At 35.8% G+C, this 22,041-nt stretch overlaps 1 protein-coding gene across 1 annotated transcript in view; it reads right to left on the reverse strand.

The window, feature by feature from the left end:
• The window catches only part of IQCM (IQ motif containing M), a 434,488-nt gene that overhangs the window by 215,439 nt on the left and 197,008 nt on the right, over window positions 1–22,041 (reverse strand). The window contains exon 11 of the mRNA XM_037831487.1: window positions 17,497–17,641. Within this exon, the coding sequence (XP_037687415.1) occupies window positions 17,497–17,641 (145 nt within the window). The remainder of the gene's footprint in view (window positions 1–17,496; window positions 17,642–22,041) is intronic.

Here is a 22,041-nt window from a genome sequence, read left to right on the forward strand (position 1 = left end):
GGAAAGGAGGAAAGGAGGGAGGGAGGGAGGGAGAGACAGAGAAAAAGGAGGAGGAGGAGGACAAGGACAAGGACGAGGATGAGGAGGATGAGGAGGATGAGGAGGAGGAGGAGGAAGAGGAGGAGGAGAAACGAGGGAAGGAGGGAGGGAGGGAGTGGGGAGTGAAGGGTTCAAGAGGAAGATTTATATGTAATATAGCCAAGACTTTTCCTTTCTTTTCAAATAAGCAAAGTAGAGCAATTTGCTCTCAGTGCCCAGTCCCTATCCTTGTCCCTTTCTGTGTATGCTGGCTTCACTTTAATTGCCAGCACCTTCATTTCATTGTCTAAGGGCTCCCTCTGGCTACAGGACTCCACTCCACCCACTTGCACAGCAGGCCAGAGGCACCAGGGTATGAATTTGCCCCTATAGTTCCCACAGCCCCCTGGAGCAGCCCTCAAACAATGACTGTGGGGAACTGGTGGGTAAAGACCCAGCACTAGACAAGTTTGCTACACTGTTTCCACAAGATCTCTAAAGGGATTAAGCTCCAGTTGTCTACATGTTAATTTGCTTGATAATGCACCCTTTTTGACTTCCTTTATCTGTCTCCCTTCTCTACTTAGCTAACAGTATTTCCCGTGATCAACTCCCAAACACATCAATTATACTTGAATTCATTTCTCAGGGCCTGATTCTGGAGAAACCTAAACAAAGAATAACATTTTTCTATTTTCTAAGTAAATATATTTCTCTTTGAATAAGTATGTATGCCTTTTTTTCCCCCTTTGGCCTTAAATTAATCCATTTTAGATGTTTCTTACATGATCAGATTGATGCACATATTAACATATGGCTAAGTGACCTTATTAATACATAACAATGCCCTTAACCTGCCTAGTTATGTCCTATTGCAGGTAAACTTTCAGAAATATACTAGCGGAAATATACTAGCAATTCTGGGTAGCTATAATCAGGGTAAATATAAACATTAGGTCATAAAAACTAATGAAATATTCTGGTCATTGAAGATACTTATAAAGCTGCATAGATAGCTGCCAAATACCCTCCAATTAATAATCAATGCATGGAAATGATGAGGAATCCTTTAAGGAGCATGAAGATATATAAGAACTTGTGAAATCTGTGAACTCTAGAATTACTTTTAACCTCAGTATAAGTGAAAGCTTTGATTGGTAAGTATTTAAATTATTTACTTACTTTGATTTAAATTTTATTTTTATATTTTATCTAATTCAAACCACATACAATTTTAAAAATTAAATAGTACTAAAAGATGAATGAAAACAGCAGATTTTGACCCATCTCCATGCCTAAATTCCCACTCACTAGAGGCAACCACTTTCAATTCCTTTAGCTCTTTCTTCTGGTACTTACAACCATATTTACAAATAGAATACTGATATTAATGTGTTTTTTTTCTTCAGTTTAAATATTTCCTACTGACCAATAGTTGAGGATAATGAGATAATAATAATATCATATATCCCACTCACACATACACACATGCATACATAAACACACATGAACTCTCCCCATGGTTTTAATGAACTTTGATAAAATGTATCCAGTGTTTTCATTTTGTAACTGTGTAATTATTTTTCTCTGCTGAGTGATCATATTTTTTTTCCTAAATAATGTCATTTTCCCTGGGATTAATACTTTTTCCCCCTTCACTTGCATTGCTTTCTTTGTTTACTTGCTAAGTCTTCTTACTCTCTCCGTTAGTTCTATAAAACATGTCTCAGTTCCACTTTTGCCACAGCCTGTTATATTATCTTTCTCTCCCTTTTTAAATTTATTTTTTTAATTATAGAAATTATAGGTTTACAGAAAAATCATGTAAAAAATAAAGCATTCACATATTACCCCTCCCTCATTATTGACAGTTTGCATTAGTGTGGACCTTTGTTACAACTGATGAAAAAATTTTAAAACTGTACTATTAACTAGATCCATAGTTTACATTAGAGTATATTTTTTTCCCTTACACCAACCTATTAGTAACCTCTTGCATTAGCAGAGTATATTTGTTATAATTCATAAAAGAACATTTTTATAATTGTACAATTAACTATAGTCCATCATTGTGTTATACAGTCCTATGCTTTTAAATTTTTATTCTAGTAACATATATATGATGTAAAATTTCCCCTTTTAACCACATTCACATATGTAATTCAGTATTGTTAATTATACTCACAATGTTGTGCTACCATCACCACCATCCATTTCTAAAACTTTATACTCAATCTAAATAGAAATTCTGTACAAATTAAACATTAACTCCCAATTTCCTACCCTTAATCCAGGGCCTGTAACCTATGTCCCATATTCTGACCCTATGAACTTGCATATTCTAATTATTTCCTATCAGTGAGATCATACAAGATTTGTACTTTGTGTCTGGCTTATTTTACTCAACATGATGTCTTGAAAATTCATTCATCTATGTTGTCACATTTATCAGAACTTCATTCCTTTTTAATTCTGAATAATATCTGTTGTGTGTTTATGCCATATTTTGTTTACCCATTCATCTACTGATGGATACTTGGGTTACTTCCATCTTTTGGCAATTGTGAATAATGCCGCTATAAATATTAGTGTGCAAATATCTGTTTGTGTCCCTGCTTTCATTTCAAGTATATATCTAGTAGAAGGTTTTCCAGGTCATATGGTAATTCTGTACTTAGCTTTCTGAGGAACTCCCAAACTGTTTTCCACAAGGGTTGCACCATTTTATATTCCCACCAGCAATGACTGAGTGTTCCTATTTCTCTGCACCCTTTCCAACACTTGTAATTTTCTGTTTTTTCAATAGTAGCCAATCTAGTGGGTATGAAATGTTATCTCATTGTGGTTTTGATATGCATTTCCCTAGTAGCTAATGGCATTGAGCATCTTTTCATGTGGTTTTCAGCCATTTGTATATCCTCTTTGGAAAAATGTCTATTCAATTTGTTTGCCCCTTTTTTAATCTGGTTATTTGTCTTTTTATTGTTGAGTTGTAGGATTTTTTAAAAATTTACTCTTGATATTAAACCTTTATTGGATATGTGGTTTCCAAATATTTTTCCCATTGAGTAGGCTGTCTTTTCAATTTTGTCATAAAGTCCATAAATGCACAAAAGTTTTTAATTTTGATGACATCCCATTTATCCATATTTTCTTTTGTTGCTTGTACTTTGCATGTAAAGTCTAAAAAACCGCTGTCTAACACAATATCCTGAATATATTTCCCTACGTTTTCTTCCAGGAGTTTTATAGTCATGATTCTTATAGTTAGATCTTTGATCCATTTTTAGTTAATTTTTGTATATGGTGTGAGGTATGTGTCCTCTTTCATTCTTTTGTATATGGTATCTGGTTCTCCCAGCACCATTTGTTGAAGAGTCTATTCCTTCCCAATTGAGTGGACCTGGCAACGTTGCCACAAATCAATTGGTCAGAGATGTTTTCTATTATATTCCCTATCTGTTCTTCCAACTGTAAGATTTTGATTATCTTGTCTTCTAGTTCACTAATTCTTCTGCCTGTCAAATCTGCTGTTGTTATGCCTCTAGTGTATTTTTTAAAGAAACAATTCTATATTTTTTTCACCAAATGAACTGTAATAAACACAAATAAAGAAAATGTAAAGGTTGCCCATGAACTCCACCAAACCTACTTTACCAATATAAGGCAACCCTTTATCACATTGGTATGCATCATTCCAGACAATTTTCTCTTCCTTAACTTTTTAAGTCTTATTAGGCAATACTAAATATATACAAAAAGGTAAAAAAAAAAATGTAAGAACATCTGTGTACCCACTACCCAACTTAATAAACATCACTAGTATAGTTGAAACCCTCTAGATATATGTCTGCCCCTCAGAAGTCATATATTTTGATCTTATGCATTTTTCATATATTCATGCATCCCTAAACAACATATAATATTGTTTTGAAGGTTTTAAATTTTTACATAATGGTTTAATACCATATGTTCTTTCAGTCAACTTTATTTTTTCTTTTAAACGTTACATTTGTGAAATTCAACCATACTGACATACATAGATCAAGTTAATTCATTCTCCCTAACAGAGAATTCCATAATATGAATTACAAACAATTTATTCTCCTAATGATTAATGTTCAACAATGCTATTCAAAACAGTCTTTAAAGATATCTTGTTGTACATGGCGGGCACTTCTTTAGGGTACATATCCAGGAGTAGAACTGCTCAGTCACAGGATGCACACATCTTTAAATTTATGTCCTCTAAATGCTATAAGAGTTGCTGGTGTCCTATAATCTTGCCAACAAATAGTTTTGTCTGATTTTAGTTTTTGCTAATGAGAAGACTATCAAACAGTATCTTTTGGTTTTAATTTGGCTTGCCCTGATTACCAGTGAGGTGGGACACCTTTTCATGGTCAGACATGTGTGTTTCCTCTTCTGTAAATTCCTAGTTTCATTTTCTGATTAGAGCAGCCCCACTAATTAAAAATGTCTGGCTCAAGAAGCAGGGCAAGATGGTGATAGAGGGGGTTGCGCAGTTTAGTTAGTCCTCTAGAACAACTAGTAAATAGCCAGGGACAATTAATAAATAGTCTGAAACAACTGTTGGTGGTGAAGTAGAATGGTGCAGCCCATCTGGCGGGCAGTGTGCTGGTTCCACAGGAAGCTAAGTGTGGGGTTGCAATATGGTCCTGCAACCCTGTCATTGGTTGTGTACTTGGAGGAACTGAGAGCAGGGACAAAAGTGACATTTGCATGTTAGTGTTTGTGGCAGCAGTATTCATGATTTGAATGGATGGAGGTGGCCTAAGGGTACATCAACTGATAAACCCAAATGGTGAACTGTGGTGTATATATACAATGGAATACTGAGTGGTGGCAAGAAGAAATGAAGTTGTGAGGTGTGCAACTAGGTGAATGGATCTTGAGGAAAATATGTTGAGTGAAATAAGGCAGAAATGAAAAGTCAAACATTATAATACCTCACTGATATGGACTAACAATAATGTGCAAACTAAGAATTGAATCCGGGAACACCACTTATCAGTGGAAGGTTTATCATAAAGGTTCTTAGATTGTAAGCTCTTACAGCAGTCAAATCTATTCATGCTTTGTAACAGTTATTTCTAAATTCTGAGATGCTGAGCTGTTTGTGTGTGACCTGGTTGGTCCCTGGAGCTTCTGGTGTCTTTGTGGCTCCTGGGACTGAGCCAGGGTTCAGCAGCATTGAGTGTTGGCATTGCCCCATGCAGCAACTATTAAAGAGGCTGAAAAGGAGATTAGACTTCGATTGGTGATATGAACGAACTGGACTTTGTTGAGACTGGGGTAGATCAGACTAAGGGGAAGAGGATGATATTAACTGTGTTTTAAAACTTTGGTTTCTGTGTGGGTCCAAAGGAAGAGATGTTTATTTGGTGCAAAATCTACATTTTCTGTAGCACACTATATAATTTAACTTGTATGGTCAGTTTACTCAAACACCATAATAACACAGAAACTTGAATAGGGGGTGAGATCTGGTTGGTTTGTACAGGTTAGCCTGAAGCCCTGATACATCCCCAAATAGTTTGGGCAGAGAATAAGATGCATATGCAATGCCCCCTTGAGGGACTGGGGGAAAATGTGGAAATATTAAACTTCCTCACCTGTGGAATTCCAATATTCTCATAAGCATTGGGGACTACCAATTTAGAAGGCTGAGCCCTCAATCGTGGGGCCTGCCATTATGCAGCTTGTTACTGCGAAGGAGAGTCTAGGCCTACTTATAACTGTGCCTAAGAGTCACCCCCAAACAACCTCTTTTGTTGCTCAGATGTGGCATCTCTCTCTAAGTTAACTCTGCAGGTAAACTCACTGCCCCCCCTCCCCAACGTGGGACATGACTCCCAGGATTGTAAATCTACTGGCAATGTGGGACATGACTCCCAGGGATGAGCCTGGCCCTGGCATCATGGGATTGAGAAAGTCTTCTTGACCAAAAGGGGGAAGAAAATGAAACAAAATAAAGTTTCAGTGGCTGAGATATTTCAAATGGAGCTGAGAGGTCATTCTGGAGGTAACTCTTATAGTTTACTAGAATAGCTAGAGAGAAGTATCTTAAACTATTGAACTGCAAACCAGTATCCCTGATTCTTGAAGATAATTGCATAACTATATAGCTTACATGGTGTGACTGTGTGATTGTGAAAACCTTATGGCTCACACTCTCTTTACCCAGTATAGGGACAAATGAGTAGGAAAATGGGGACATAAAAGTAAATGAATAATATGGCAGGAGGAGCAGTATGGGATGTTTTGGGTGTTCTTTTTTAGTTTTTTTTTTTTTTTCTGGAGTAATGAAAATTTTCAGAAATTGATTGTGGTGATTAATGCACAACTATATGATGATACTGTGAACAATTGTTCACTTTGGATGATTGTATGGTATATGAGTATATTTCAATAAAATTGCATTTAAAAAGAAAAAAAAAATCTTTGGCTCACATATTTTAATGAAAGACTTCATTGAAGCCTGGTTAACTGTAGTGGACAGAAACCACCTGTTAACCGTTTCTTTTCTAGAACACACTAGTTTAACGTGAAAAGCAGTGTTGTGGTGTACAGAGCATTCAGTCTAAAGTCAGCACTGAAGTGCACCTTTGCCATTAACCTTTTGTAATCTGTGTTTCAAATGAAGACTCCTTATGGATGAAGTTTGAAATCAAGTGTATGTAATATCAGGGAATATTTTTCTAAGTTTAAACTAAAAATTAAAAAGCTGACCATACCCTCAAATGAATAAAGCCATAAAAATTAAACATAAATTCATTCACAATTTTCCAGACAGATACAATCTCAAAGGGACAAAGCTGACACAAATCTGAAGAGCCATAAACATGTCCTCCGCAAGGATATTAATTTATGACAAATGAGTGGGAGCTTAAAAGTGTGTTGAAGTAGAGGGAGAGAGTGTAGGTTGGGAATGCCAGGGCCAGCGCTATTTCAGGAGCCACCATGTAGCAGGCAGTCTGTACATCAGCTTCCTATTCTATAAAATGATATTAACAATAACAACCACATAGATTGCAGAGAAAAGTAGGCAGGATAATATGAGAATACTATACCCATATCTCATTTAATTCTATATTACGGATGAAAAAAAATGAGGCAAAGATGAGCTAAGTACTTTATTCAAGGTCATAGTGAATAAACTATTCCAATGTCCAAACTCTTCCCACTACAGTGTAACATCCACAGGACCTGGATGGTATGGGTCTCCAAAGACTGTTAAAGAGAATTCACAGGAAGAGGATGGCTAGAGCCACTACCAGAAGAATCTAATTAGATATGAAAAGTACTCAGACCTTTAAAAATTACAACATGTAGATAAGAAGTTACCTTAAATATAACTCACTCATTTTCCTTTGTGGTGACTAACAGCCAACTTTAGGGATATTGTGGCATTCATGAAACCCAATTTGTTATTTAAGACACTGTTAATAGAAATTCTCTTAGAAATTATTTTTAGATGAACAACTGAGTTGACCAACTAAACTCCAGTTGGTAGAAATCAAGTGGACAAATAACGGACAGAAAGTTACCTACCTACTGTGGGTGCATCCTACCCATCACAAAGCAGAATTTCTGGAGCAGAAAACAGTGGTACCTCGGTATTCATGGTTTATCTGTTCTGGGAGGTGCAACAAGTACCAAAAACGATGAGTACCAAATAAAGATTTCCCATAAGGAATAATGTAAGTAAATTTAATACATTCCCAAACCAAAGACAATGCACATTTTTAAGGCAATATGTAAATAGATACAGTTGTATATCATTACTTTACATGAGAAATAAACCTAAAAATTAATAAATATTTAGATTAAATAAAATAAAAACCACATTACCTGTACTGAGAAGAGTACACGGCCTAATGGGATGGTGGGAGGAGAGGTTACATGGAGTGTTGCTTGGAAGGAGAGCCCCCTCCAATAGAACATCAGGCACTTGCCCTTCAGGTGTTCTTTCTCTTTTCTGCCTTCTTTAAACATGCAGTGCAGGCTCTGACACACTCTTTGTCACCTTCACTAAAAACTTATCCAGTGAAGACTGCTTCTGTCTTCTTTTCATTATTCCTCAAAAAATGTGAAATTGTTTGGTCATTCAATAAATTCACATTTCTGCTTGTCAGAGCTTTGGATGGATGGTGTTTCTCCACAAAGTTTTGAACTTCTGCCCATTTTGCACACATTTCTTTTATCAAGGAACTGGGGACATCCTCCCTTATCTCCTCCACCTGAAGAAATCTCTTCAGCCATCTCTTGTTGCCACTCTTGTAATTCCTACGGCTCCTCAGTGCTGAGTTCTTCACGATGTTTCTCCACTAACTCCTCAACATCAGCCTTTTTTTTTTTTAATCGCTTCTTTGTTCTTAATGATGGTGGAGACCATTGTTCTAAGCATACCGTATTACCTAGCAAGATCAGTAATGCAAATACAGCTCTCATATTTGCCTATTATTTCTTTTTTGTTTTCTTTTTTGTTCAATGGTGGTGTGAAGTAATTTTCTTTTCTGCTCAGCACTCTCACTGCTCATTTTCTTAGGACACATGATGAGAAAAAAAAAAAGCATAAAACTACACAAAATGACCACAGAAGCTAAGATTAGGCTGCAAGGGGATGTGCACATGTGACTAATGCGTGACCCTTTGTTTTGGCTGGAAAGGGTAGTGAGTCATGAGACAAGCAACACTTGTGCATTAAGTACCAAACAAATGATGAGTACTGGGACAAAATTTTCACATCAAAATGTGTCAGGTACCAAATTCGATGAGTTTCAAAGCAGTCAAGTACTAAGGTACCACTGTATGTAAGAGATCCACAGTTTGTCATGAGCTTCTTCCCTGGTTGAATCTTGCTGCTGAAACCAAAGTCTCTAAACTTTGGTTTTCAAAGATGACCACATTCTCTGGTTTTAAGTCTCTGTGAATTACATGGAGTTTATGGCAATAAGATATAACATGAACTATCTGAGCAAAGTACTTCTTGGCTAAGTCATCATTAAGACCCTCTTCATGTTTCATTATGCAATTAAACATATCTCCTCCATCTACCAGTTCTAGAATAAGATATAGTTTGGACTGGGTGTCAACAATTTCCTAAAGGCATACAATGTGAGGATGCCACACTAGTTGCATACATCTCACTTCCTGGAAGAGATGACCAATGGCTAGAGTGTCCAGTTTTGTCTTGTCAATAAATTTTCTTCCACCATTTTCCCTGTAAAGACAAGCCTAGCAAATTTAACCACTGCAAAATGACCTTGACCCAAGGTTTTATCCAGATCACATAATCCAGCAATCTTTCCATCATACCCTCTCTTGAATCCTGCCATGATGGTCCAACAGAACAACTATTTAGACTGTCTAAAATGGATCTTCTCATATAAGAAAATCTGATGAAAATACAGAATTTATTTTCACTGTCACCATGGACATCCTGCAAAGTGCATACTAAATAATCCTTGTTATCACTGTGTTTTGTTAGTTGTTTCTCTTTCCTTAGCCAGCAGACAGGCTTCCATCTACAGTGCAGAGGACTCCCTCCCAGGCCCAGAGTCCCCACACCCAGTGCTGATTAATCATAATACTGAGGGAGTAGGCGGCCAGCCCCAGGGAGGGGTGGGGGCAAACTGCCTGTAGTGTATTTTCAAAGTCCATTATTGTTCCTTTCATTTCTCTTATGTTTCTTTTCAAACTTTCAAATTCTTCTTTATGCTCCCACATTGTTTTCTTAGTATCCTTTAGCTCTATATCCACATTTTCTTTCATCTTCTTGAGTTGATTTAGGAGATCTGTTTGAACTTCTTTGATTAGTTCTTCCAAACTCTGTGTCTCCTCTAAAGTTTTAATTTGTTCCCTTGTATCTCTGATTACTTTGATGTGTTAACTCTGAAGGTCAGTTTCTCCTTGTCTGGAGTTTCATTGTTTGACTTTGTGTTGAGACTCTTTGACACTTGGTCCAACTTATTCTGGACTTTTAGAGTAGCACATATGTGCCAGTTTGGAAGTTTTATGTCCACCAAAATGCTGTGTTCTTTGATGCAATCTTGTGGGGGCAGACGTATTAGTGTTGATTAGATTGGAACCTACTGATTGTTTCCATGGAGATGTGATTCAATCAACTGTGAGTGAAACATTTGATTGGATAATTTCCATGGAGGTGTTACCCCACCCATTCAGGATAGGTGCTAACTGGAGTTGTATAAAGGAATTCACAGAGAGAAGGACCTCAGAGCAGCTAAGAGTGTCATTTTGGAGAGAGCTGCAGTTTAAAGGAACATTTTGAAGACGGCTGTTGAAGGCTGAGACTGACACTTTGGAAAGCCACTTTGAAACACAACCTGGGAGCAAGCAGATGCCAGCCACATGCCTTCCCAGCTAACAGAGGTTTTCTGGAGGCCAATGGCCTTTCTCCAGTGAAGGTATCTATTGTTGATGCCTTACCTTGGACACTTTATGGCCTTAAGACTGTAACTTAGTAACCAAATAAACCTCCTTTAGAAAAGCCAATCCATTTCTGGTGTTTGCAAAATGGCAGCATTAGCAAAATCAGAACACCATATTTAACAGTTCAGATTTTCTCCACTCTCCATCTGATTCTTGACCTGGATGTGTAGCAAAATTTTTTAAGATTGCACTTTTTGTGCAACTGTTTCAACTCTAGGAAAAAGCTTCCTTTCCTCTGTTTCTTCTCTGGGAATCTTGATCTGTTCTGCTTGGTTTTGTGCAGAATTTTCTCCCAGCTCCTATGGGTTGTTGAAATTCTCTCTCTCATTCAGTGCCCTCTCTTCCTTATGCTTTTCAGTTCTGGGACCTGTCCCATCTTATAGCAGTTCAGTCCACCACGACCACCACTCCCTTTTTTTTTTCCTTTGAGGCCTTTTTGCTTCTGATTTCTTCCCTGTTAGGTTATCCCTTCCTAGGGACCCAGATGGGATCAATTCAGAATGCAGAAATGTGGATCAATGCAGACAGGTCTGTTTTGTGTTTAGGTGGTCCACTGAACGAGGCTGGATTGGTTGTGCTTATATCCCCTCTACAGAGGGGCCCCTCTTATGTGATGCTCCTCAATGGCTTATATTACACCCTGGGTATCTATATACTTGGGTCTCTGCACCTGGATATGCATGGGGTTCTAATTCGCTAATGTTAGATGCACTACATTCTGCATCGCAGCAGGAGGGACCTGTGTTGTGTTGCCTCCCAAGCTGTGAAAAACAAAGTGAGGGGGAGGCGCCCAGATTCACAAGTCTGGATCAGAAATCTCCTACCTGATCTTGGAGATTCTTTTTCTTTTTTTTTGATTCAGCACTTGTGGAGTCCTTCTCCAGTCTCTATCATCCTCTAGAATTCCAAGCAAGTAGGATTTGTCCTTTTTTTAGTTGATACTGAAGAGAGACTTCTCCAGGGGATGTATTACATCACCATGTTGATGATGTTACTCTCTCACTCCTCTTTAATATCAGAGACATCACTCCTGGAGCCCTTTGTCCTTCTCTCCAATCTAGCTGTCTGCTGCACTGTTATTGTAAGACTTCCATTTGCCTTTCTACTATGTAGTTCCCCTGTTTCCTTAAACACCTTTCTTGGTTTACTGCCTGGTTCTGGTGAAGCACGACCTCCAGTCAGTACCTGAGATAGGGTGAGTGTGAGGTAAAAATCTTTTGAGACCTTGAATTCTGAAAACATTTTTGTTATACCTTTACACTTGATTGGTAGTTTAGCAGGGTATAGAAGTTTGGTTTAGAAATCATTTTTCTAGTCATTGTAGAATTCTGAAAGTGTTGTTACATTTTTAGCTTCCATTGAAACTCTATCAAACAATTTGAAACAATTTTTTCCATTCTTTTGTTTGTGACCTATTTTTCTCTTTTTCACCGGAAAATTATAGAATTTTCACTTTATATACAGCATTCTGAAATTTCACAATGATGTATTGTGATGTGGGACTTTGATACTCAAAGGAACATTCCACACCTTGAAACCCACATCCTTCCATTCTAGAAAATTTTCACTGAAAATTCTTCCCCTCTCTCCTCACAGTACTCTGCCCTCTTTTTTCTAGTATCTTTAAGTACTAGATTTGGGAATTCCTGGGGTGATCCTCTAATTTTCTTATCTTTTTGATCTTCTTATTCATCTTTTATCTTTTTGTTACATTTTCTAGAAGGTTTTTTTTTAGCTTTCTCTTTTAACCTCCCTGTTGAATTTTTCATAACCACTTCCAAATTTTAAAGGAACAAAATTTTTCTTGTTCGTTTAGCATTCCTCTTTTATGGCTTTCTGTTCATTTCATGAAATCAATATCTTTTCTTAGCTCTCCCAGGTTATTAATTATGGCCTTTTTTTTTTCTTTTCTTTTTTTTTTTTTTTTTTGCTGCTGCTACGTTCTGTGTTTCTTTTCTCTCTAAGGTCCTTTTTGTTGATGCACTTGTTACTTATTTGGTATCTACATTCTTTATTAGAGAGCTATCTACTTATTTTTAAGTAGATAGCTACTTATTTTTAAGTAGCTAGCTGGAAGTTTTTTGACTAATAAATTTAAACAAGTGTTTGGGTAGAGAAATAGCTGTTTTTTAGAAAATCCCACATATCAGAAATGCTAGATCTTTCATTGGAATCTGGTCAAATTCCCAATAGAGGAATCCTCCAGTATCTTCTTTGATGAGTATAAGCCAGGGAATGATTTATACCAAGAGGCTGGGGCTCTGGGCAATCACAACTTTTGATATGGAGAAATGGGAGTGATACCTTGCTTTACAGTAGAGTGCATCCCGCTGCTTCTCAGTTTTGCTCAGAGTCCTTGAGACTATATCGACTATGATGCAACTTCTCTATAACTTCTCTATAAAGAAAACCTCCAGTCATCTAATAAAGTGAGAAATGAGTGATCAACTGGCTCTGAGTGGTGGTGAAGGCTATCTGGGCATCTAGATGTTCCTTTAAATTACTTTTAAATAGTCATCCTCATATCAAGTTCTGCGTTTACCTCCACTCCATACTCACAATCTTCTGGAACACCTGGAGATTTTAATTTTTGAGTAAATCCAGGGTTCTGCAGCAAATTTCAGCTTGCTTCTTTTTTTACTTTTTCAATCATAAGTGCTTAAATTTGTGTTCTCTTTTCTACTAAATCAGCTACCTCTCTATGGATTGCTTACTTGCTGAGGCCACCTTTTATTTATTCTTGTGATCTTATGCCTTTTTCTTTTAACCTCTATGTTAGTGTGGCTTTTGGAGGGATTGAACATCAACTCAAGCCATAATTAACAAAAAAATTACATTTCATATATTCTATATACAACTCCTCAATGAGACAAAAGTTTAGCTAAAATACTGTAAACTAAAAAACTCAACAGCATTTTGAAAAGTACCGTACTATATTTACTGTAACTTGGGGAAATGTTGTTTTATATTTATGGTAAAAATTTATAATGCATTTATTCCATTGGTTTAATGACCTTAACACAACAGCTTTTATATTTATCATTATACAAGTAATATATGTTCAAAGTATCTATTGGAAAGAAAAATTAGATATATAAAGATACATTAAAGTAAAGAAAATTAATATCATTACTACTGATCATTCCTAACAGTTGGATATATATTCTACTTTTTCTCTTTTCCTTTTTTTCTTCCTGATTGACTTCATTTTGCCCCTTTCCTCCTCCTCTGTGTCTTCCTTCCTATCTTCTTTCCTTCCTTCATATCCCTCTATCTATCTAGTATCTAATTTTTGTGGAGAAGAACACAATTCAGATCATTCTATTCTCACAGTTTTGATATCCATTTAACTCATTTAGCTCATAAAGAATATTATCTCTTTCAGTAAATATTCTTAATGGGTTCATGGTTTTCCATTATAAAAATGCATGTCGTTTATTAAACCATTCTACTACTGTTAGATATTAGATCAATCCTTATTTTTGCTATTAATTTAAAAATGCAACAATGAACGGCCAGTCTCTAAAACTCTTTGAAGAACCCTATGTTCCTAGAAGTACTTTTGCTGAGTCAAAAAGCACAGTTATATACTATAGTTATGTACCTGCTTTCTTTTAAGCATTTAGACTGAGGCCAGTTGAACTGATTAATATAGAACAGTTTTTTTAAATGTTGAAAACAAAAACCACTTTTATGATAAGTTTAAACTGTGAACCTCAGATTTAAATGGCTTTGGCTTGTGTAAATGAGCCTTCCAATTTCAAACCATTCTTTCCCTTGCCGCTAAGGATAATAATCATAAGAAAATAAAAAGAACTATCATTTATTGCAGACACTGTTTGGCAAGCACAGTACTGGGAATTTTATATGTAATATTCCCCCATCCTTTAAAAAACTGCAAGATTATTATTCTACTTCTAGAATGAGGAAAACTAATGCTCAGAAAAATAATGCTCAGTTAAAATGATGTAAAATATCTGTTGGAAAGACCATAAAGCCTTCAAATTAAGACGTGACATGCTAACCAAAATAGGCAATCTATCCCAAGTTGCCCAATAGAAATAATAATCATTTTTCCTAACAAAATGATTAGTATAACAGAAAGAGATGAATACATCTCTATCTGTTGCACATACACGTAAAACACATGTACATTTACTCTGATGTACAAAACAGTGTGATTTCCTCTGTATTTTCCCTAACTGACCTCATCTTCTCAGATGACAATTATGTGCTGATGGTGGGGAAAATCCTAAAATTGTCAATTAAAGGTAATTCACTTCCTCACTTCTAGTTTAAAGTTTCTTTTGAATAAATAATTCAAGTTCTAATTTCTTATCAGGGTTCCCTGCTGGTATCCCTTCTTCCTTTTGACTAATTTGATATCTGAGTGCCAGGGATCAGTCTATTCTCAAGAAAGCTGCCCGAGTGATCTGTTCAAATGTAAGTTACATCATAGCCCTCTGTTCACAATCCTTCCACGGCATCCCAACTCTCTCCAGGTAAAATCCAAAGGTCTTCAGCTCAATCCAACCTGTGCTCCCTGTTACCTATCCAAACTCACCTCTGTTATGCTCACAAGCTCCACACCACTGGCACCAGCCTCCCGGATTTCCCCAACACTAGTATCCACCAGCTTAGAGTCTTTGTGCTTGACGCTCCTTCTGCCTGTGACTTTCTTCCCCCATATATCTGCCCAGCTCAGCCCTCACCTTCTTCAAGCCTTTTACTCAAAGGGCTTCTCAGGGAGGAACCACCATGGTCCAGAGCGGAAAACAGAAACCACGTTTTCAAACTGAGAGGATATTTTATGTTGCAAAAATAGTGATATCTGCAGTTATAAACCAAGGTGGAAAAATCACAGGAGGAAATTAAATCTATGAAAAGTATAAAAGTTTCTATAAAGTTAGAAAATGAATCTAGTGACAGTTTTGGGTATGAAGACTGAGTAAAATAGAGTGAGCATTTTGGGAAGGATCTATAGTTTGGAAGTCAATAGCTAAAAAAGAAACAGGGTGAAAAAGTGAGGGTGGCCACTTTTTTTAAGGTGCTAGCATATATTTTAATAAATATTATAAAATCAGTATAATCATTATATTAGATTATGCAGTATAAAAGTACTTACCAGTAAAAAGGGTACTAAGGATATCTTACAGAATTTTGTACTAGGGGGTGGAAAGTCCATACACAAAAGTCTTAAAATCTAAGTATATATGGATGTGATCTCTGCTTTGATCTTTTTAAGGTTCTATAAGTAAAAGGAACCCCAGCAGCTACCTAATGGGAGAAGGAGCATCTCCTTCTCTGCCTCTGTTTCTCAATTGCTTTCCCTTTTTCCCTTTATCATAGTGTCTTTCCACTTCTTTGACACTTCACTCCTTTCTGCCTTTTTTTTTTTTTTTTCTGGAAACCAGGCTACTGGACTAGGCAGATTAATCTAAGTGAGGCCATCTCTTATGTAGAAACTCTCTCTCTCTAGCCATAGAAAATGAGTCTTTCTAACTCAAAGATTTCTGGTTATTTTTAAATATTTTTGACACATTACTTTAGCATAACTAATCAACTTAACAAAAACTATCCATTCAACAAATATTTTTGAGCCCTTCTGATAATGGTAATCATTCATAAATGACGTAGTTCCTGTCTTCATGGAACTTAGAGCCCAATATGAAATAAACATTTTATGACTAGCTAAGATTACCCCAAATTTAGTACTTTTTCACTATAAAAAAATAAGATGCTAATTCCAAGTTAAAGTAATTGACCACATTATTTATTTTTTTTCAGTCAAGAAATTGGCTCTCATATCCATTCAAATCCCAAGTAATATGGAATTCATTAAATATAAATAAAAATCAGGATCTTTAAAAGTTAAGATAAAACTAGAGAACATATTCTGTGGGTAGAATTCCAATACTAATAAACAACATGTAATGGACATCTGTCATTTTGACTATTCAGTGTCCATTAGTTCCTCTTCCAGTACCAGTGCTTAATTTCCTTTGAGGACTTAGCCCTCTCCCAATGGAGGGCTGTGGACAATTCTCATCAATGCATATCTCATATACAATCTATGGGCAAACTCACCTTTCCTGCCCATCCACAACCAGGTGTTCAGACACATGACCCCAGCTAAACCAATCAGGTGCTCTCTTCCTGGAATTTGAATTTAAAGCCTTAAAGTGATAGGGGCTTATCCAGCTCCCAGAGGTATACAAAGAGGATGTCCCATAGTTCCTGCTCCCGAGATCTCTAGAGCAGCCCTGGTTCATTTTATGTCTGAAATCTGAGTCTATGGCTATCTTTCCAGTATCCTTCCTTTAAATTTTCTTTTTACTTTGGTTAGCCAGTTAGTTTTCTGTTGCTTGTAAATACTGAATCCTAATAAATTAATCCAAATATACAATATGCCAACTGAAATGCAAATAGCCTGCAGCAAAATAAAATACGATCTACCTTTGGCATCTGTGGTGGTTTGAAGGTATATGTACCCAGAAAAATATGTTCTTAAACTGAAACTATTCCTGTGGGTGTGAACCCATTGTAAATTGGACATTTTGATGAGGTTACTTCAGTTCAGGTGTGGCCCAGGATAGGTCTTAATCCTATTCTCGGAGTCCTTTATGAGAAAATGAAATTCAGACAAAAAGAGAGAAAACCACAGGAAGCAAAGCTACATCAGTGGAACCCAAAAAAGAAGGGAGACCAGGATACACCAGTGTGTGCCTTGCCACCTAACAGAGAAGCCAAGGATCGCGGTCAGCCAGCCCCAGAATGCCACCGTCTTCAGGGAGAAAGCATCGCCTTGATGATGCCTTGATTTGGACTTTCTTTTAGTCTCCAAACCATAAGCTACTAAATTCCCATTTTTTAAACCAACCTCTTTCATGGTATTTGCTTGAGCAGCCTAGAAACTAAAACAGTATCTATGAGTAATTATACATAAATTATATGTAAATTTGCTACAGTTAATTTCAAACCTGAAACAACTGCATCACTTACATTTTTTTCTGTCCATCCACTCCTCCAGTTCTGTGAAGTTTATAATTTCTCTCGTCCTCCAAAGACCAAGTCGATATCTAATACGATGGATCATTCTGCGATACATGTTTATAACTATTCTCAAATTTGGTCCATGATACAAAGCCTATAAAAAAGTAGTACAGACAGTAAAGCTCCTTATATATTTCTAATATTTACATTTAATCTGACTTTACCCCTTTCATCTGTCTCATCCAATTTTTTATGAATGTATTTATTAATGTTTGTTGCCTAGGTTGGTTAAACATATGCATTGTAGAGAGAGAAAATCTCCTGTGTGTTCAGAAAGATTCGTTTATGTGCTGCTTTTTCATTAGATATTCATATTTACCATAGAAGAGAGGTTTTGCTTATGTATACTTTCCAAGAAGCTGCCTAGGTTGACACTCAGATTTCTATAACATGCAGCCCACTCACAGACTTTGTCTTATCTTTTTATTTTTTTAATTGTATATTCATGTCCTTTACTCATTTTTCACTGAGCTTTTTCATGTTTTCTTGTAGATTTCTAAAATAGCTTTGATAATTAAAGAAATTAGTCCTTTATGGCATATGTGCAAATTTTGATTTATCAGTTTACATTTTCACTTAGACTACTTTTTCTGTCTATGCATTTTATATATTTTCTAACTACAGACTTAAAAAATTAAAGTTTCAAAAATTTATCTAATTCAGGTTTTTTTTCTTAAATAATCAGCACTATTTTATTTATTCTTTCAATTATTTTTACATGTTATATTTTCTAGTTCATTAATTTCTCTATTTTTCTGCATTAATCCCTTTATTTTTTTTTTTTTAGGTTTATTTTCCTGTTCCTGGCTTCTTGAATTGAATATTTATTTCATTTATGTTCATTATTTCTTGTTCAGTAATGTATTTAAATTCATGAATTCTCTTCTGAGTTGGCTTTCCTTTGGTATGCCATATGTAGCATTTCACAAGAGAAAAATTGAGGCATACAATTTTCAAATAACTTTCCCAAGGTCCTGTAGCTAGCAAGTCTCAGAATTGATTTGAAAACCCAAGCAGGGATACTCAAGAGCCCATACATTAAATTATACTCTATATTCCTCGTGATTTAGTTGAATTTAGTGTTTTTCACCCTTTCTGCATTTCTTTTTTTTTTTTTTTTTTTTTTTAGTTTCTTTCCTAATGTATTTCTTTTTATTACACTTAGGATTGTTCTTGCTTCTGTCATTTTAGTTTCTGTTTTGTGTGATTCTCTGATGGTTGTTTTATTATTTTTCTTCACCTTCATTTAATTTTGTGGTTTTCTCTAAAATGTTTCAGTGCTATGCTTAAACCTAGGTATCTTAATTTACTAATATTTTAAATGAAATAATATCTTGATTTGCCTGAATGAAAAAATCAGCATAATCTCACTACCTTCCTCTTCTTCCCTTCTCCTTCCATCTAATGGCAGGTTCTGAAAGTTTGCTAAAGTCTTTCAACATATAATAACATCTTCTGTTGTGTATTTTTAATCTGCCTTTTGTTTGATATGCACTTGTTTTAAAATAATAATAATAATAATAATGATAAAGAAGAAGAATTAGTTACACCTTTGGAGAATCCCACACCATGTGAATCTTAGTGAGGCATAATCCACAAAATTTTTTAACTTTGAGGATGTCCATGTTTTCTATTTTTTCTTTTGTCTTGTGCTTTTGGTATAGTCTAAGAAATCATTGCCTAACACAAGTTCCTAAAGATGATTCCCTAAATTTTAATATAGGAGTTTTATAATCCTGGTTCTTATATTTAGTTCTTTGATCCATTTTGAGTTAATTTTTGTATATGGTCTTCCTTGATTCTTTTGCATATGGATGTCTGGTTCTCCCAGCCCCATCTGTTGAGGAGATTTTTCTTTCCCAATTGAATGAGGTTAAAAGCCTTGTCAAAAATCAATTGGTCATAGATATGAGGGTTTATTTCTCAACTCTCAGTTAAATTCCTTTTGGTCCACATATCTATCCTTGTACTAATACCATGTTGTTTCAATCACTGTAGTGTTGTAATAAGTTTTGAAGTCAGGAAGTGTGACTCTAACTTCACTTCTCTTTTTCACAATGTTTTTGGCTATTTGAGGCACCTTACCTTTCCAAATACATTTGACAGTTGTCTTTTCCATTTATGCAAAGTAGACTGTTAGAATTTTGATTGGGATTTTGTTGAATCTGTAAATTACTTTTGGTAGAATTGGCATCTTGAAAAATTTTAGTCTTCCATTATATGTGCATTGAATGTTCTATTTATTTAGATGTTCTTTGATTTCTTTTAGTAAAGCTTTGTAGTCTTCTGTGAATTTCTTTCAATCCTTAGTTAAATTTATCCTGAGGTATTTGTTTCTTTCAGTTGCTATTCTAAATGAATTTTTTTTCTTAATTCCCTCCTCAGATTGCTCATTACTAGAAACTACTGATTTTGGGGTGTTGATCTTGTACCCCACCCCCCACTGTGCTCAATTAGTTTATCAGCTCTAATAGCTTTGTTGTAGGTTTTTCTGTACTTTCTACGTATAGGATCACGTCATCTGCAAATAATGAAAGTTTTACTTTCTCCTTTCCAATGTTCATGACTTTTATTTCTTTCCTTTCCTAATTGCTCTGGCTAAACTTCCAGTACAATGATGAGTAACAGGGTTACAGTGGACATCCTTGTCTTGTTCCAGATTTTAAAGGGAAAACTTGAAGTCCTTCACATTTTGGGTTTTTCATATATGGCCTTTATCATGTTGGGGAAGTTTCCTTATATTCCTATTTTTCCAAGTGTTTTTATCAAGAAAGGTTGCTGGACTTTGTCAAATGCCTTTTCTCCATCTATCAAGATGATCATGTGGTTTTCTCTCTTCAACTGATAAATGTGGTGCATTACATTACTTTATTTTCTTGTGTTGAACTTCCCTTGCACAGCTGGGATAAAATCCACTTGACCGTGCTGTATAATTCTTTTAATGTGCTGATGGATTCAATTTTCAAATATTGGGGGTGGAGTGGGATTTGCATCACACTCATAAGAGAAATTGGTCTGTAATTTTCTTTTCTTGTAGTATTTTTATCAGGCTCTGGTATTAGGGTGAAGCTGGCTTCATAGAATGAGTTAGGGAGTGTTCCTTCCTCTTCTGTTTTATTGATTCTTGGAATGATTGGTAGAATTCACCTGTGAAGCCACCTGGCCCTGGGCTTTTCTTTGTTGGGAGGTTTCTGATGACTGATTCAATCTCTTTACTTGTAATTAGTCTGTTGAGGTCTTCTATCCCTTCTAGTCAGGTAGGTTGTTTGTGTGCTGCCAGTAATTCATCAATTTCATCTAGGTTGTTAATTTGTTGGCATACAGTTGTTAATAATATCCTTTATAATTCTTTTTTTTTACTTCTGTGTGGACAGTAGTAATGTCCCCCTTCTCATTTCTGATTTTATTTGTTTGTGTCTTCTTCCCTCTTTTTCTTTGTCAGTCTCAGTAAATATTTGTTAATTTTATTATCTATTCAAAGAACCAACTTTTGTTTTTTTAGTGCACTCTATTTTTTTAACCTCTCTATTTCATTTATTTCTGCTCTAACCTTTGTTATTTCTTTCCTTCTGCCTGCTTTAGATTCAGTTTGCTGTTCTTTTTCTCATTCAAACAGGTGTGTAGTTAGATCTTTGATTTTCACTCTTTCTTATTTTTTAATGTAAGTATTTAGGGCTAGAAATTTCCCTCTCAGCACTGAATTTCCTGCAGCCCATAAGTTTTGAAATGTTGGGTTCTCATTTTCACTCATCTCAAAATATTTAATGATATCCCTTGTAATTTCCTCTTTGACACTTTGATTGTTTAAGAGTGTGTTTTTAACTTCCATATATTTGTGGATTTTTCAGTTCTCTACCTGTTATTGATTTCCAGCTTCATTCCAGTGTGGTTAGAGAAGATGCTTTGTATAATTTAAATCTTTTAAAATTTATTGTGGCTTGTTTTGTGACCCATAATGTGGTCTATCCTGGAGAACAATTCATCTATACTGGAGGAGAATGTAACCCTGTGTTGCAGTTTGCTAATGCTGCTGTTTTGCAAAATACCAGAAATGGTATTTATGAAGGGGGTTTATTTGGTCACAAAGTTACACTCTTAAGGCCAAAAATTGTCCAACATAAGTCATCAACAACAGGGTACCTTCACTGAATGATGGCCGATGGCATCCAAAAACCTCTCCTAGCTGGGAAGGCACACGGCTGGTGTCGGCTTGCTCCCAGGTTGCATTTCAAAATGGCATTCTCCAAAATGACAGTGTCAGCTTGCAACAGCTGTTTTCAAAATGTGTCTCTCAGCTGTACCTCACTGACTGATGATTTAATAAACCAGCCTTCTGTTTAATTAACCAGTAGAGTTGTATACTGAGGATACAATACTATTGGGTTTTGCATTTACTCTTTTAATTGCTGTGTTAGGGTTCTCTAGGGAAACAGAATCAACAAGAGATATCTATAAATATAAGATTTATAAAAGTGTCTCACGCAACTGTGGGTA

The sequence above is a fragment of the Choloepus didactylus genome, chromosome 3 (genome assembly GCF_015220235.1).
Source record: "Choloepus didactylus isolate mChoDid1 chromosome 3, mChoDid1.pri, whole genome shotgun sequence".
Classification (NCBI taxonomy): domain Eukaryota; kingdom Metazoa; phylum Chordata; class Mammalia; order Pilosa; family Megalonychidae; genus Choloepus; species Choloepus didactylus.